General features: G+C 42.2%; 1 protein-coding gene across 1 annotated transcript in view; it reads right to left on the bottom strand.

Annotated features, from left to right (window-relative positions):
• Positions 1–2232: 2232 nt before the first annotated feature.
• Positions 2233–16378, bottom strand: part of HIKESHI (heat shock protein nuclear import factor hikeshi) — a 31001-nt gene continuing 16855 nt past the window's right edge. Inside the window, exons 4-5 of the mRNA XM_082247825.1 lie at positions 8279–8397; positions 2233–2497 (exon numbers count right to left, since the gene is read on the bottom strand). Of these exons, the coding sequence (XP_082103951.1) occupies positions 2443–2497; positions 8279–8397 (174 nt within the window). The 3' untranslated portion in view covers positions 2233–2442. The remainder of the gene's footprint in view (positions 2498–8278; positions 8398–16378) is intronic.

Genomic DNA, 16378 nt, shown 5'->3' with positions numbered 1-16378 from the left:
CGTAATCATCTCTCATACCCCTTTAATAACCAGAAAGCATTTCCAAAGCTAAAATGATCCTCCCAAAGAAGAAAGGGTTTCTCCCATATTCCCACAAGGGCAGGTGGGGCGTGCATTTCCTTGGACGCTGACAGAAGGGGGAAATGCTCCTCACACTCTCATACTACCCATCAATATCCTATCAATTTCCCTTGATATTACCAGCATCTCCTCAACTGAGACAGGTGTCTTGTCCCTGCATGGTGAGCTCTATGTGTGACTCCTTGCCGGCCAGTACACGCCCCCACCTGCCCTTGTGGGAATATAGGAGAAACCCTTTCTTCTTTAGCTTTGGAAATGCTTTCTGGTTTTAGCTACCCATCACATACCCCCTGAGGAAGACCTTACTGTACAGGTCGAAACGTGTTTGGGTCCTACTCACTGGATGTGATGATTTGTGATATTGTCCTGTGCTTTTAGCAATATGTGATAATTGACATGATACTCCTATTCTTTGTAACCAAGAGGGAAAACCCCCTGTGGGACTTTTTAGGTCTTAAATTGTAATTGAAATACTGATCAAAGCAAAAAAAGCGATAATCTTTATATAAAAAAATTCAATTTTATTTTACACAAGTATACATTTTTTTTTATATTTGTGTAAAATAAAATACAATTTTTTTATATAAAGATTATCGCTTTTTTGGTTTGATCAGTATTTCAATTACGATTGAAGACCTAAAAAGTCCCACTGGGGGGGGGGTTTTCCCTCTTTGTTCCTATGTTTCGGGATGCGGTCTTCTTAACTAACTCCATATTCCCCCAACCAGCCCTCTTTACTATATTCTTTGTAACCAGAGCTCATAGCCTACGCTCCTGAATTTTACAAAGTTTTTTTTATGAAAACACTTTTTCTAAGTAAAATATTTTTATATATCTATAGTCTTACTGGTATTTGCTGCTAAAAACCCCTGGGGACTTCCTTTTTTCCTTCTATTGGTCATAGTGGGGTCACGGTGTGCAGCCTCTCCATACCACGTGTTGTTTCCTCTAAGTTCTAAACTTTAATGTGGCAAAACTCTGCCCAATCAGAATGGCAAGCGAGGCGCAATACGCGGCTCGCTACATGGGATTGTGGCTGCCGCGTTAGGATAATAAAGTTATTTAAAAAAAAAAAAATTTTTGAATATCTCTTTAAGCTGCACGCGGCGCGCACGGGTCTTCTAGGTGGGAAAAACGTGACTTCGCGTCACATAGGCGGACACGTGACCTTCGAGAACCTTCCGTCACGTGGTCAAATAGGCCTATATAAGCGGCTGCGTGAGGGCTCCGGGCACAGTTGGTCTAGTACGGCGTAGCAAGCTCCCGTCCCCCCCACCCGTCGCCTGCACTTTTATGTGGCTTGTCACCCTCATTATGAGGGGGGGACTTCTGATTTATTTATTGATTCGCTTGAGTTTTTTATGACTAAGCGATAATTTTATTTGGAGTTTGAATTTATTCAATATTTATTAGAATTTTTTAATTAATAAAGTCATTTGAGTTATTTATTTATTCAATTTATTTATTGATTCACTATTTATTTATTTATGCCAATAAAAGTGCCGCGGCCATTTAACTACCAATGGAATTGTGTTGGGTCGTATTTTTAGATTAAGTTATATTTATATGATTAGTGCAGTCTACATTCCCATGACCCAATATTCAGGCAGAGGGACGGCATGAAAAGCTGCTCCAGGTACGCTTAGGCACCTCTAATAGCGCATACTTTATGAATATCAGCAGCTTTTGTTATTTTTATTTTTTTTGTTACCTTGAAGGAGTCCCTAATCTTGCATTGAAAGCAAGTAGCTAATAAAACAATCACAGTTAAAAACCTTTAGATCCACTAATTATTTTATAAAGTACCTTTACTAATCCACTGATGGACGATGGAAAGGTAAAATCAATGAAAACATTTGGTTTAACAACCATTTTTTTTTCCGCCTCAGTTGATAATAGGATTAGGATATTTGGTCATTGAAATCCAAACAACAAAAGTTGACATGCTCATCTAAAAACAAAAAAACAAAATCTGTTCTCAGAGCAAATAATTTAATGGCAGCCGAAGACGTATAAGCGATAATAGTAAAGGCAACCTTAAAACAGGTTTAGTAAGATACTTATTGAAAAACAGCATATATCTGAAGAGGGGAGAGCGAAAATGCTTGAGGGGGCTTACTGAGAAAAGCTTTCAGATCCCCCCCCAAAAAAAAGCCGCTTGTCAGACCCCCCCCCACCCCAAGATTCTAGTCATCCAATGAGATCTGTGAGAAGCACAGAAACTACTGTGCCTGGCATTCAGAAACACTCCTTGCTGGAAGAAAAAGGGAGGCAGGAAGGGGGTCCAGCAAAGAAAGTGTTAAAGAGAGGCACAAAATGTAGCTTTCCAATTAGGGAGCGCCGGTTCGGGAGGCAACCGCTCTACGTCTTCCAGAAAAAGGGGTTCTGTGCCAGGCGCCTCTGGAAGTTCTCGTACCTGCAAGGTGAGAAGAAGAAAAGCAGATTTAAGGACTTAAAGCGGTATTAAACCTAAAAAGCAAACATTTATTATATTGCAGATTACTAATTCTTAGATGTGGTGGCTGCATTCGTTTTAGGCCCCTTTTCCCTTTAGGCCCCTTTCCCACGGGCACACCGCCCGATGGAGTCCGTTCTGCTCAGCGGGGGATTGTTCAGCCGATCCCTGCTGAGCAGGTGGATGACAGCTCCGTCTCCGCTCTCTGTGCAGAGATGGAGCTGTCAGATCTCCGCTGTCCTCTATGGGAGATCGGATGAGAGCAGACCGCCTGTTCGTTCTGATCCGATCCTCCAGACGGATGGAAAATAGGGTTTCCATCCATCCGGATTTCACGGACAGGATTGGATAGCAGCGGGTGTCAGCGGAGAGGTCTCCGCTGCCCCATAGGGAGGCATGGAGCATCCGATCAGGTCCACCTGAGAAACTGACAGGCGGATCGGATGGGATCGCCCGTGTGAAAGGGACCTAAAGGTGGCCATACAACACTGGTTCTTTGAACAAACATTCGTACAAAATATTTGTGTGAACACTGGAACGAATAAGCTCATCAGTACATTCAAGGATTTTACAAACATCGTTCAAAAATACTTAAAAAACATTTCCTTTTAAAGTGAACAAAAAGAACAAACTGGTTATACTTACCAGCTCAGTGCAATGGGGTCACTTATGGGGTCCCCTGCCAGCGCTTATACCCCCCCTCCCTGCGCCGAGTCCCACCAGAGCAAGCTTGCTACCGAGCTGGCTCCGTGTTACCTTTGAGAAACAGAGCGTGGTCGCCCCCCTCCTCACTGGCTGTGATTGACAGCAGCAGGAGTCAATGGCTCTTGCTGCTGCCTCACTGTACAATGGGGAGAGAGAGATGCTGCTCTTGTACACATCGCTGGATCAAGATGGGGCTCAAAAAAAAGTTTAGATTCCCCCCCCCCTTTTTGTTTGGTTTATGTTGCGTTTGTCCCCTTTTTCGTGGCCTCGTCCACTCCCTGCACCCATCCTAGCCCCTGGACCCAAGGGCCCAGGCACCGTGTTGTTGTCCCCCGGCATCGGTCGGGAGGTAATTGTAGTTCAATATAGTACACTTATAGGCATGTTCTGTTTGTGGCTTTCAATGGCTCTATATCCTGCTTACTGTTTATATCCCCTTCATGGGAATTCTGCAGAGTTGTATAAAGTACTCGAAATCCATACTTGAGTAAAAGTACAAGTGCTCGATCAAAAAGTGACGAGTAGAAGTGGAAGTGCTCGATCAAAAAGTGACTTGAGTAGAAGTACTAAAGTATTCAACATTTTTTGTACTTTATTGCAAGTAGTTCTTTAAAAAAAATTTGCTACTCAAGTACTGAAAGTAAAAGTACAAGTACTGTGTTATGTAGTTATTCAAGAAAGAAGTCAAAAGTTTGAACATCATATTGTTTTTTATTATTTCAAATGCAGCTTTTATTTATACATACAGTAGCATTTATTTTCGTATGCGCTAATAATCCACATATTTTGAGCTTCAAACCTGCCATCTACTGTTCTGGCAGTGGTAATTTTTATAATTGTAACGAGTAACTATGCAGCACAAAAAAAAATATCGGAGTAGAAGTATTGAAATCATTGAAAAAATGTAGTGAAGTAAAAGTGGAAGTAGGAGAAAAAAATTCTACTCTAGGAAAGTACAGATACCGCCTTTCGGTACTTAAGTACAGTAGTGAAGTAGTTCTACTTAGTTACTATACATCTCTGGAATTCTGTGGTTGTAACTGTCAATATACCTCAATAAATATATTGTACCAGAAATAAGTATTTAGGGGGGCTGGGGAAGCTGCATGCAGAAAGTTTTTTTTTTACCTTAATGCACAGACTGCATTAAGGTAAAAAAAAAAAAAAAAAAAAAAAAAAAAGCTTCTGCCATAAACAATTTAGAAGACCTGGTGCCCTCTGCTCATAACAGGCGAGAGCGTTACTCTAAAACATGGACACATTGCAACATATCTGCGAGCGCGCGCCGCCGGAGGCTCGCTCCCGGACCCCTGCGCGAGTGAGCGGCGGACCTGATGTACCTCCGGTACAGCGGGAGAAAGGGCTCTTTCACACGGACGTTCCGTATGTCCGTATATCACCCAATCCGTTTGGGGGTGATTTACGGACATAATGAAATGTCTATGGGATTGCGGATGTCAGCGGATGACACCGCTGACATCCGAATTTCGTCCTTTCAGTTCTGTTCCGTTTTTTTTAACAGAACAGAACCCTATTTTTGTTCTGTTTAAAAATCGGAAAGGAAGCAAAATCGGATGTCAGCGGTGTCATCCGCAATGCCCATAGACATACATTATGTCCGTATATCATCCGCAAACTGTGTCAAAAAAAAAAAAAAAAAAAAAAAAGCACCGGAGCAGAAAAAAAAAATGAACGGCAGTGTGAAAGAGCCCAAAGGCAGGCGGCTAGTGTAAACAAAGCCACCTGTCATTCTCCCCTGTGTAACAGCAGAGATCATACGGTCCTGCTATGTAGGACCATTGATCTCTGCTATTACATAACACAGCCACATCCCTGCACAGTTAGAATCACGCCCCTAGGGACACACTTAAAGTTAATAAAGTTAACCCCTTCACTGCCAGTGTCATTTTTACAGTAACAGTGCATATGTATAGCACTGATTACTGTAGTAATGTCACTGGTACCCCCAAAAGTGTCAAAAATGTCTGTCAAGGGTCCGATCTGTCCGACGCAATGTCGCAGTCCCGCAAAAAAAAAAAAAAAAAAAAAAAAAATCGCAGATCGCCGCCATTACTCGTTAAAAAAAAAAAAAAATAATAATAAAAATGACAAAAATATCTTTCCCTTAGTAAACGCAATAACTTTTGCGCAACCAATCAAAATACGCTTTTTGCGATTTTTTTTTTTACCAAACATAATGGTTAAAAAAAAAATTGGCCTAAAATGTTAAAAAATTTTGATTTTTACATTTTTGTTGTCACATTCTGAATGGTGGGGGGCTCTCTACACTGCGGAGTTCTGGACTTGATGTGGTCCGGGATTTCTCGACATGGACTTTCCAGCTAGTTGCCAGTCTTTTTTTTTTTTTTTGTAGTCTTCATGTACAGGTCCCTCTCAAAAAATTATCATATTGTGATAAAGTTCATTATTTTCTGTAATGTACTGATAAACATTAGACTTTCATATATTTTAGATTCATTGCACACAACTGAAGTAGTGCAAGCCTTTTATTGTTTTAATATTTGATGATTTTGGCATACAGCTCATGAAAAACCAAAATTCCTATCTCGAAAAATTAGCATATCATGAAAAGGTTCTCTAAACGAGCTATTAACCTAATCATCTGAATCAACTAATTAACTCTAAACACCTGCAAAAGATTCCTGAGGCTTTTAAAAACTCCCAGCCTGGTTCATTACTCAAAACCGCAATCATGGGTAAGACTGCCGACCTGACTGCTGTCCAGAAGGCCATCATTGACACCCTCAAGCAAGAGGGTAAGACACAGAAAGAAATTTCTGAACGAATAGGCTGTTCCCAGAGTGCTGTATCAAGGCACCTCAGTGGGAAGTCTGTAGGAAGGAAAAAGTGAAGCAGAAAACGCTGCACAACGAGAAGAGGTGACCGGACCCTGAGGAAGATTGTGGAGAAGGACCGATTCCAGACCTTGGGGGACCTGCGGAAGCAGTGGACTGAGTCTGGAGTAGAAACATCTAGAGCCACCGTGTACAGGCATGTGCAGGAAATGGGCTACAGGTGCCGCATTCCCCAGGTCAAGCCACTTTTGAACCAGAAACAGCGGCAGAAGCGCCTGACCTGGGCTACAGAGAAGCAGCACTGGACTGTTGCTCAGTGGTCCAAAGTACTTTTTTCGGATGAAAGCAAATTTTGCATGTCATTCGGAAATCAAGGTGCCAGAGTCTGGAGGAAGACTGGGGAGAGGGAAATGCCAAAATGCCTGAAGTCCAGTGTCAAGTACCCACAGTCAGTGATGGTCTGGGGTGCCATGTCAGCTGCTGGTGTTGGTCCACTGTGTTTTATCAAGGGCAGGGTCAATGCAGCTAGCTATCAGGAGATTTTGGAGCACTTCATGCTTCCATCTGCTGAAAAGCTTTATGGAGATGAAGATTTCATTTTTCAGCACGACCTGGCACCTGCTCACAGTGCCAAAACCACTGGTAAATGGTTTACTGACCATGGTATTACTGTGCTCAATTGGCCTGCCAACTCTCCTGACCTGAACCCCATAGAGAATCTGTGGGATGTTGTGAAGAGAAAGTTGAGAGACGCAAGACCCAACACTCTGGATGAGCTCAAGGCCGCTATCGAAGCATCCTGGGCCTCCATAACACCTCAGCAGTGCCACAGGCTGATTGCCTCCATGCCACGCCGCATTGAAGCAGTCATTTCTGCAAAAGGATTCCCGACCAAGTATTGAGTGCATAACTGAACATAATTATTTGAAGGTTGACTTTTTTTGTATTAAAAACACTTTTTTTTTTATTGGTCGGATGAAATATGCTAATTTTTTGAGATAGGAATTTTGGTTTTTCATGAGCTGTATGCCAAAATCATCCATATTAAAAACAATAAAAGGCTTGCACTACTTCAGTTGTGTGCAATGAATCTAAAATATATGAAAGTCTAATGTTTATCAGTACATTACAGAAAATAATGAACTTTATCACAATATGCTAATTTTTTGAGAGGGACCTGTATACCTTGATGTTGCTACTTTGCATATGATGCCTGTGGGGCTCTCTGTACTTTGCAAACAGTTTGTGGTTTACATATGGATGTGGGTGGTTGGATGCTTCTTTGCTTAATAATGAATAAAAAAACAAAAAAAAAAAACAAAAAACAAAAAAAAACAAAAAACAAAAAAAAAAAAAACACAAGTCTGCCTTTAGAACCCTTTAGTCCCGGGTCACACTTGTGCGATGCGGGAAGGCTTCGAATTCAATGTGTTCAATGAATGTTCAATGAATGTTAATTCAATGAATGTTCAAGTCAACCAGCAATGAAAACAAAGGGATTACTGTATTTTCTGGCGTATAAGACTACTTTTGAACCTCAAAAAAATCCTCCAAAAATGGGGAGTCGTCTTATACGCCAAGGATAATATCTCCAAGGTACCCTAAATATAAGTATTACCGGTAGATGTAATCTCTCAAGACGCTGGCTGTGTGGGAATCCTGTACCGGTATACCGTATGTACCGTAGCTTCAGGTACATACAGTGTACCGCGCTGAGCCAATCAGGGAGAGCGATGTATTTTCTATTATTGAAATCAAAGCCTGCTGGGATTTGCAGAGTAACATCAGCCCGCCTCTCTGACTCTGCCAATCCGAGCAGGCTTTGCATTAAATAATAGAATACATCGCTCAATGTGATTGGCTCAGCGCGGTATACTGTATGTAGCTGAAGCTACGGTACATACGGTATACCAGTACAGGATTCCCACACAGCCAGCGTCTTGAGATTACATCTACTGGTAATACTTAGGGTACCTTGGAGATATTATGAGAGATTACATGTATTACAGTACTTGGGGTACCTTGGAGATCTATGAGAAATCTGATGTTTTTCAATGGTGTTGCATTGCTTCGGAAGGGGGGTAGTCTTATACGGCGAGTATAGCCCAAAACCTATGTTTTAACTTGAAAATTAGGGGGGGGGGTCATCTTATACGCCCAGTCATCTTATACGAGGGAAAATACGGTACATAAAAATCAATGCTTTCCAGGTTTTCCTTACCATTTGAGGACCACATTGGCTGGTATAAAGACTTCTGAAGGGTTAGGCGTCATCTGCGCCTGGGATATGGCAAATGATGTGGCAAAATTATAGAAGTTGTCCAACATTTTCTGAGTGAACTGGAAGGAGAAAACAGAAATGTAAAAAAAATGAATTCCATGGAGAGTGAACAGGCTGTAAGAGGTCACCCGCCCTTAAAGTGGATGTAAACCTCTGAAATGTTCTCTCCTCCTTCTGCCATCTTCTTTTACCATGTTTTTATTGAAGAATTACAAGCAAAATACAACCATTTAAACAACTGGATTTTTGACTTACCGTAAAATCCTTTTCTCTTAGATTAATTGACGGACGCAGTCCTCTGATGCCTATCAGTAGGGTAATACGCCTATCGGTAGGGGAATACGCCTATCGGTAGGGTAATACGCCTATCGGTAGGGTAATACGCCCATCGGTAGGGTAATACGCCCATCAGTAGGGTAATACGCCCATCGGTAGGGTAATACGCCCATCGGTAGGGTAATACGCCCATCGGTAGGGTAATACGCCCATCGGTAGGGTAATACGCCCATCGGTAGGGTAATACGCCCATCGGTAGGGTAATACGCCCATCGGTAGGGTAATACGCCCATCGGTAGGGTAATACGCCCATCAGTAGGGTAATACGCCCATCAGTAGGGTAATACGCCCATCAGTAGGGTAATACGCCCATCAGTAGGGTAATACATCTACTGATATGCATCAGAGGACTGCGTCCGTCAATGAACGATACAGAAAGAACATTTTCCATTTTCTGCCAGCATAGTGCATATTACATTGGCGTCTACCTCAACATCGTCAATGGTAACAATATAAAAGAGACATAGCAGAGCGGGACACACAAAGCATAGAGGATTCTGTAGCGCTGGAGACGTCGGTGATGCCCCTGGAACATCCGAACACCCCCATTGGGAACTATCTGTGTCCGGATGGGGACAAGACCAACCCTCCCCACCAGTTAATTGTTATCCATGCTAATTGTATTATCTCCTGTTGCTATAATGTATAAAAAATTAACTCCTAAGGCAGTAAACAAATGCCGAGGCGAGAAGCCTATATCTAGTTATCAGATATAGTTATCAGTAAAAAACGTTAGAAAACAGTGTGTCCCTGGACATGGTGAATCGCTTCAGCTGCCCAAAAAAGCTATCCAAGGCCCAGAAAGCACGACAAGAGAGGTAAAAAAACAATAATATAATAGACTGCAATACGTCCTTTCAGACCAATAAAAGGGAGAAACATTATCCCAAAATTGTGACCCTTGAACAGTAGTGGTCTCTTTGTGCTTGCTGCTGGCTATAGTCACCCAAGAAGGAAAAGCAGAAAGGAAAGAGAAAGAAAGACTAAGGATAGGGGAGTAATATTAAGAGATCTAAAGTTTGAAATTGATGAGAGAAAGAAGAAAGGAAAAGGATAGAGAAAGACCCCACCCCGGGGGGGGGGGGGGGGGGGGGCTCAAGGCCGCTCCTGCCCATCCAAGCATGGTCTTCGCTCAAATTTCCAGAAAGCGAGATGGTGGGCCCCTTCTGCCATCTTCATGAGTCACTTCTGACTGGTTATGCCAACACCACAGAATCTCAGGAGACAACCCCCCCCCGCCCCCACCAACACACAGCAGGTGAGTACGTTTCCCTATGAGACAGTGTAGGGGGCCTGTGTCCATTCCCTCCACTCGTGTCTCAGATTACACTCAGCTCCCTGCTCTATGCTGCGCAGTGTGTGACATCAGATCCCCGTCCCCTGTCTTCTGGATCTCAAAAATGCGGTGTAAACTGTGCACTTTGAATGTAGAGAAGAGAGGGCTACGAATAAACAGGTACAACCTATGTAGGAGGATTTATTTAATCACTGTGTATCACCTGAGGCCAGTCACTTCACTGGGTATATGTGAGGGTTTACAACCACTTTAAAGCAAACCAGAATGTTGCCCATACTGTAAGATGCCACCTCCCCAGCAGAACATACCTTTCATTGCCTCCTCTGTCATTCTGTTAAGCAAAGAAAATACAGAGTAGCTTTTTGAGTCTGAAAGGGCACATGAGTAACCCTCCATTTCTCTCATGTGACAGCACAAGTGCACCTTGACTGGCCCACTGCTTTCGTACGGGGCAGGAAAAGTCCTCAGTCCTGTGTAAGCTCTAACTAGAGCAACCCCCAGCTTACACAGGGCTTCCATTCCTTCCTCCTGTGCCTGATCAGAGTGAAGGGGTGGGAGTAGGAGCTGTTGGTGGGGGCATTAAGGCTGAATTCCAGACAGATAGAAGACACAAATGTAGGCAGCTCTGTATTCATGAATACTTAATATCATGTATTTTTTAATGCAATCAGTGCAAGTACCTGAAATCAACCAAGTATCATTGCCATGCAGTCCACTACAGTTTTAAGTATGAATACAATGGGGAAGATTTACTAAAACTGATGCACACAGAATCTAGTGCAGCTGTGCATTGTAACCAATCAGCTTCTAGGTTTAAGCCCTCGTTCACACTAAACGCAGCTTTGAATTTGATTTCAAAATGATGTCAAAGTCGCATTTCAGTCCAACTTTGGGAGCGACATGAAAGGCATCTGTGCAGGTTCATGCACAGATGTCTATTGAAGTCACTTCCTAAAGGTCCGTACACACGATAAGAAAATCTGTAGGGAATTTTCGTCCGACGACCGATCTGCTGATTTTCGGATTGTTAGTATGGTGCTTTCGAAAAGCCGACTCCGACTTTTCGGCTGACAAAATCCTGATGTGCAGGCTATATCATTTTTTGTCATCCGTAATACAACGTCCGATTTTCGTCTCATTAGTACAGATTTCGACGGAAAAAAAATCTTATGAGCAAGACTACATGCTCAGAGACGAAAGAACACCTACAAAGCAATCCAACACATGACATCACTTTTTTTTTTTTTATTTAAAATTTTTCCATACAACACATGAAATATGACAACATTTGTAGCAAAAATATACTTATACTTTAAGCAAAAAGGTTCCCTCAGCAGATAGTAGCTGCGGGCGAGGAGGGTGAGGGGTGGGAAAAAGGGAAAGAGGGGGGGGGAACGCCTCAGTGGTTCAAGAGGCTGGAAGGTGAACGTGAGATCAGGGGTGGTGACTTGGGCGAGACTCGAAAGTTGAACCTATAATGAGCCATAGTGGGGTCAGTTCGAGGGAAAGTATACGTGACGCATCTGTCCCATTTCTCTGAGAATGATTCCCGTGAGGAGGGGGCTGAGAAGTCCGTATTGGTGCCGTCTATGGTGAGAAGTGTGGAGAGCTCTGATCTAACCCGAGTGAGTGATGGAGGAGACGTGGAAATCCAGTTGCTTAGGATAGTCCTCCTGGCGATTAGTAGACAAGAAAGGATCCACATTCGGGGTGGCTTCGCAGGTGTGCTAGACCATTTTTGGAGTCGTTTGTCCCAACAGCCGAACAAGAGTAGCAAAGGGTCCTTGGGTAGGTTGATCTTGGTCACGTCCTTTATGAATGAAAGGATTTGATCCCAGAAGATGGTTATACCGGGACAGGACCAAAACTTGTGGTGTAGTGAGGGCCTTTCTGCTGCACATAGAGGACATTTGTGAGCATCCGGGATAGTTTTATCCGATAGAAAAGGGATATGCGCACAGTGGAAGATCTTTAGTTGGGTCTCTTTCCACATTGAGTTAGGTGTGAGAGCTAGGGTGGTTTTGAGACCTTTGATCATGTTGGGTAAGGTGTCATCGCCTGGAAAGTCCTTAAGCCAATTGGAGGCAGTTGAGGTGGACAACGCCGGCAGGCATTGCTTCAAAAGGGGCTTGTAGATCGGACATGACTTCTTAAGTAGAATTCTGTCGTATGGGAAAATTCGTATAGAAAAAACCTCTTCACTTTCCACATCAGACTAGCATGCCACAAAAAACGGACGCCAGATCGTTTGATAATCTGATCGTGTGTACGGGGCTTGAGTCACCAAAAGCAGTGCAGGAACTACTTTTGGAAATCAGTGCGGTGCCCCAAAGTTGGTGTCGCACCGATTGGGACTCTCCTATTGCCAGCAATAAGCTGCGATTTGACCTGTCAAAATCGCACCGATGTGAATGGGGGCTCATTGTTAAAGCTTAACTGAACAAGCTAAATTTGGAAGCTGATTGGTTATTATGCAGCTGCACCAGGTTCTGACTGCTCCACTTGTAGTAAATCTGCCCCAATGGCCCCTATGAAGTGGGGCATGGGATACTGACAAATTATAAAGGTTAGGGTTAGAAAGGACTTTATAGGAGGTTTCCTTACACTGCACTGATGATGGCCAAAAAGCTGGAAACGGCATGCTTTTTGGAATGAATGTATATAAATTTATTAGGCTGGGCGGCACAGTGGTGTAGTGGTTAGCACTTTCACCTAGCAGCAAGAGGGTTGCTGGTTCGAATCCCAACCACGACCCTACCTGCCTGGAGTTTGCATGTTCTCCCTGTGCCTGCGTGGGTTTCCTCCGGGTACTCCGGTTTCCTCCCCCACTCCAAAGACATGCTGGTAGGTTAATTGGATCCTATATAAAAAAAAAGAATTGGCCCTACTGTGTATGTATGTGAGTTAGGGACCTTAGATTGTGAGCTCCTTGAGGGCAGGGACTGATGTGAATGTGCAATGTATATGTAAAGCGCTGCGTAAATTGACAGCGCTATATAAGTACCTGAAATAAAAAAATTTAAAAAATTAGGCTATATTTTCACTATACACCAAGCAGTTCTGGATGTATATCTGGGCATAAAGGAAAGATCTGCATAGCTCCAACCACTGACCTGACGATGAAGATTTTATTTTTGGGATATGTGATGGAACGGGGGATTCTATTTTAAAAAAAATGCTTTTGGGTGCACTTCTGGCACTGTATTCAAAGAACACACCATAAACTTATATTTCATAATATCCCGACTAATAAAAAAAAAAAAAAAAAATATATTTAAAAAATTTTTAATTTTGTAGTCATCATCATACTCCAGAAAATAAAATAGAAAGCCTCTATTCTAGACCTTTGCATTCTAAGCAGTGGTAGAGTGCCCTCTAGTGGGCAGCCAGAACAACCAAACAAGGTTTTAAAAGTATTGCACTGGGTTTAATATACTAATATAAGAAGGCGATTTTAATCCCCCAGATCCCTCCGCAAGAGTACCTGTCAAGTGAAAAAATAAAAAAATAAAAACATTTTTTTTTTTAAATGTACGAAAATATCGGCTGATACCGATATGCGATGACCAAAATATCAGTATCAGTCTCGGCAATGAAAAAACTTTATCGGTCGATCCCTAATATAAACAGTATTACACTAGGACCGAGGACTGTGCGCTCTCTTGTTTTGTTTTCTGAATCGTAGAAATGCTGGAATAAGATTGTGTGTGGGAGGGGTCAAATCGAGATCGCTATCTTTTAACGATTAATCGTGCAGCTCTAGAACGTAGTGACATTTGCTGTTGTCGGTTGAAAATATTCGTAAAAGTGAATACCATTCTCGGTTACATCAAGATACGCACCTGTGTGGAAAATCAGATGATCGTCCGTCCGATTTTGTCACAATATGTGCTAGGCTTAACCACTTCCCGCTTTGATCGGGTCTCCAATGTAGTAACCCAGAAGCAACGTCACAACGTCATTTCTGGTTTATTTGGAAGCCAACGGCTCTGATTAAAAAAATCCAAAAATATTTAAAAACCTGATTTTGGCGTTTAGAATACTTTGAAGTGTAGAGGAGGAGTTTGGTGTCTTTTAGACCGCAGATCCCTCCATAAAGTGTACCTGTCACTGCATATTAGGGTCACAAGGGATATTTACATTCCTTGTGACAGAAATAAAAGTGATCAGATTTTTTTAAAAAAGGGACAGTTTAAAAATAAAAAATACATTTTTTAAAGTGCCCCAATCCATGTGCAGTAAAGAAAACGCATACATAAGTCGTGCCCGCAAATGTAAACAGCGTTCAAATCCCACACGTGAGATATCACCGCGATCGTTAGAGCAATAATTCTAGCAAAGACCTCCTCTGTAACTCTAAACTGGTAACTGTTAACCTTTTGTTAAGCGTCGCGTATGGAGATTTTAAAATACCGTAGTTTGTCGTCATTCTACGAGTGCGTGCAATTTTAAAGCGTAACATGTTAGGTATCCATTTACTCAGCGTAACATCACCTTTCACAATATACAAAAAAATTGGGCTAACTTTACTGTTTAGTTTTTTTTTTTTTTAAATTCAGTGAAGTCAATTTTTTCCCAAAAAATAGAGTTTGAAAGACCGCTGCACAAATACAGTGCGATATAAAATACTGCAACACCCGCACTTATTCTCCAGAGTCTCTGCAAAATATATATAACATTTGGGGGTTGTAAGTCATTTTCCAGCAAAAAATACTGATTTTAACTTGTAAGCAACAAATGTCAGAAATAGGCTTGGTCTTTAAGTGGTTAAAGTGATTGATGGTAAACTACAGTCAGGTCCATAAATATTGGGACATCGACACAATTCTAATCTTTTTTTTCTCTATACACAATGGATTTGAAAATGAAACAAACAAGATGTGCTTTAACTGCAGACTTTCAGCTTTAATTTGAGGGTATTTACATCCAAATCAGGTGAAGGGTGTAGGAATTACAACAGTTTGTATATGTGCCTCCCACTTTTTAAGGGACCAAAAGTAATGGGACAATTGGCTGCTCAGCTGTTCCATGGCCAGGTGTGTGTTATTCCCTCATTATCCCATTTACAAGAAGCAGATAAAAGGTCCAGTATTCATTTCATGTGTGCCATTTGCATTTGGAATCTGTTGCTGTCAATTCTCAATAGGAGATCCAAAGAGCTGTCACTATCAGTGAAGCAAGCCATCATTAGGCTGAAAAAACAAAAACCCATCAGAGAAATAGAAAAAACATTAGGCGTGGCCAAATCAACTGTTTGGAACATCCTTAAAAAGAAAGACCGGTGTGCTCAGCAACACAAAAAGACCCGGAAGACCACGGAAAACAACTGTGGTGGATGACCCAAGAATTCTTTCCCTGGTGAAGAAAACACCCTTCACAACAGTTGGCCAGATGAAGAACACTCTCCAGGAGGTAGGTGTATGTGTGTCAAAGTCAACAATCAAGAGAAGACTTCACCAGAGTGAATACAGAGGGTTCACCACAAGATGTAAACCATTGGTGAGCCTCAAACAGGAAGGCCAGATTAGAGTTTGCCAAACAACATCTAAAAAAGCCTTAACAGTTCTGGAACAACATCCTATGGACAGATGACACCAAGATCAACTTGTACCAGAGTGATGGGAAGAGAAGAGTATGGAGAAGGAAAGGAGCTGCTCATGATCCAAAGCATACCACCTCATCAGTGAAGCATGGTGGTGGTACTGTCATGGCGTGGGCATGTATGGCTGCCAATGGAACTGGTTCTCTTGTATTTATTGATGATGTGACTGCTGACAAAAGCAGCAGGATGAACTCTGAAGTGTTTCGGGCAATATTATCTGCTTATATTCAGCCAAATGCTTCAGAACTCATTGGACGGCGCTTCACAGTGCAGATGGACAATCACTCGAAGCATACTGCGAAAGCAACCAAAGAGTTTTTTTTAAGGGAAAGAAGTGGAATGTTATTCAATGGCCAAGTCAATCACCTGACCTGAATCCGATTGAGCATGCATTTCACTTGCTGAAGACAAAACTGAAGGGAAAATGCCCCAAGAACAAGCAGGAACTGAAGAAATTTGCAGTAGAGGCCTGGCAGAGCATCACCAGGGATGAAACCCAGCGTCTGGTGATGTCTATGCGTTCCAGACTTCAGGCTGTAATTGACTGCAAAGGATTTGCAACCAAGTATTAAAAAGTGAAAGTTTGATTTATGATTGTTAATCTGTCCCATTACTTTTGGTCCCTTAAAAAGTGGGAGGCACATATACAAGCTGTTGTAATTCCTACACCGTTCACCTGATTTGGATGTAAATACCCTCAAATTAAAGCTGAAAGTCTGCAGTTAAAGCACATCTTGTTTGTTTCATTTCAAATCAATTGTGGTGGTGTATAGAGCCAAAAAGATTAGAATTGTTTTGATGTCAC

The sequence above is a fragment of the Pelophylax lessonae genome, assembly GCF_965119305.1.
Source record: "Pelophylax lessonae genome assembly, chromosome: 2".
NCBI classification, from domain to species: Eukaryota; Metazoa; Chordata; class Amphibia; order Anura; family Ranidae; genus Pelophylax; species Pelophylax lessonae.
Note: the sequence above shows the minus strand (reverse complement) of the source record. Positions and strands in the feature narration are given on the sequence as shown.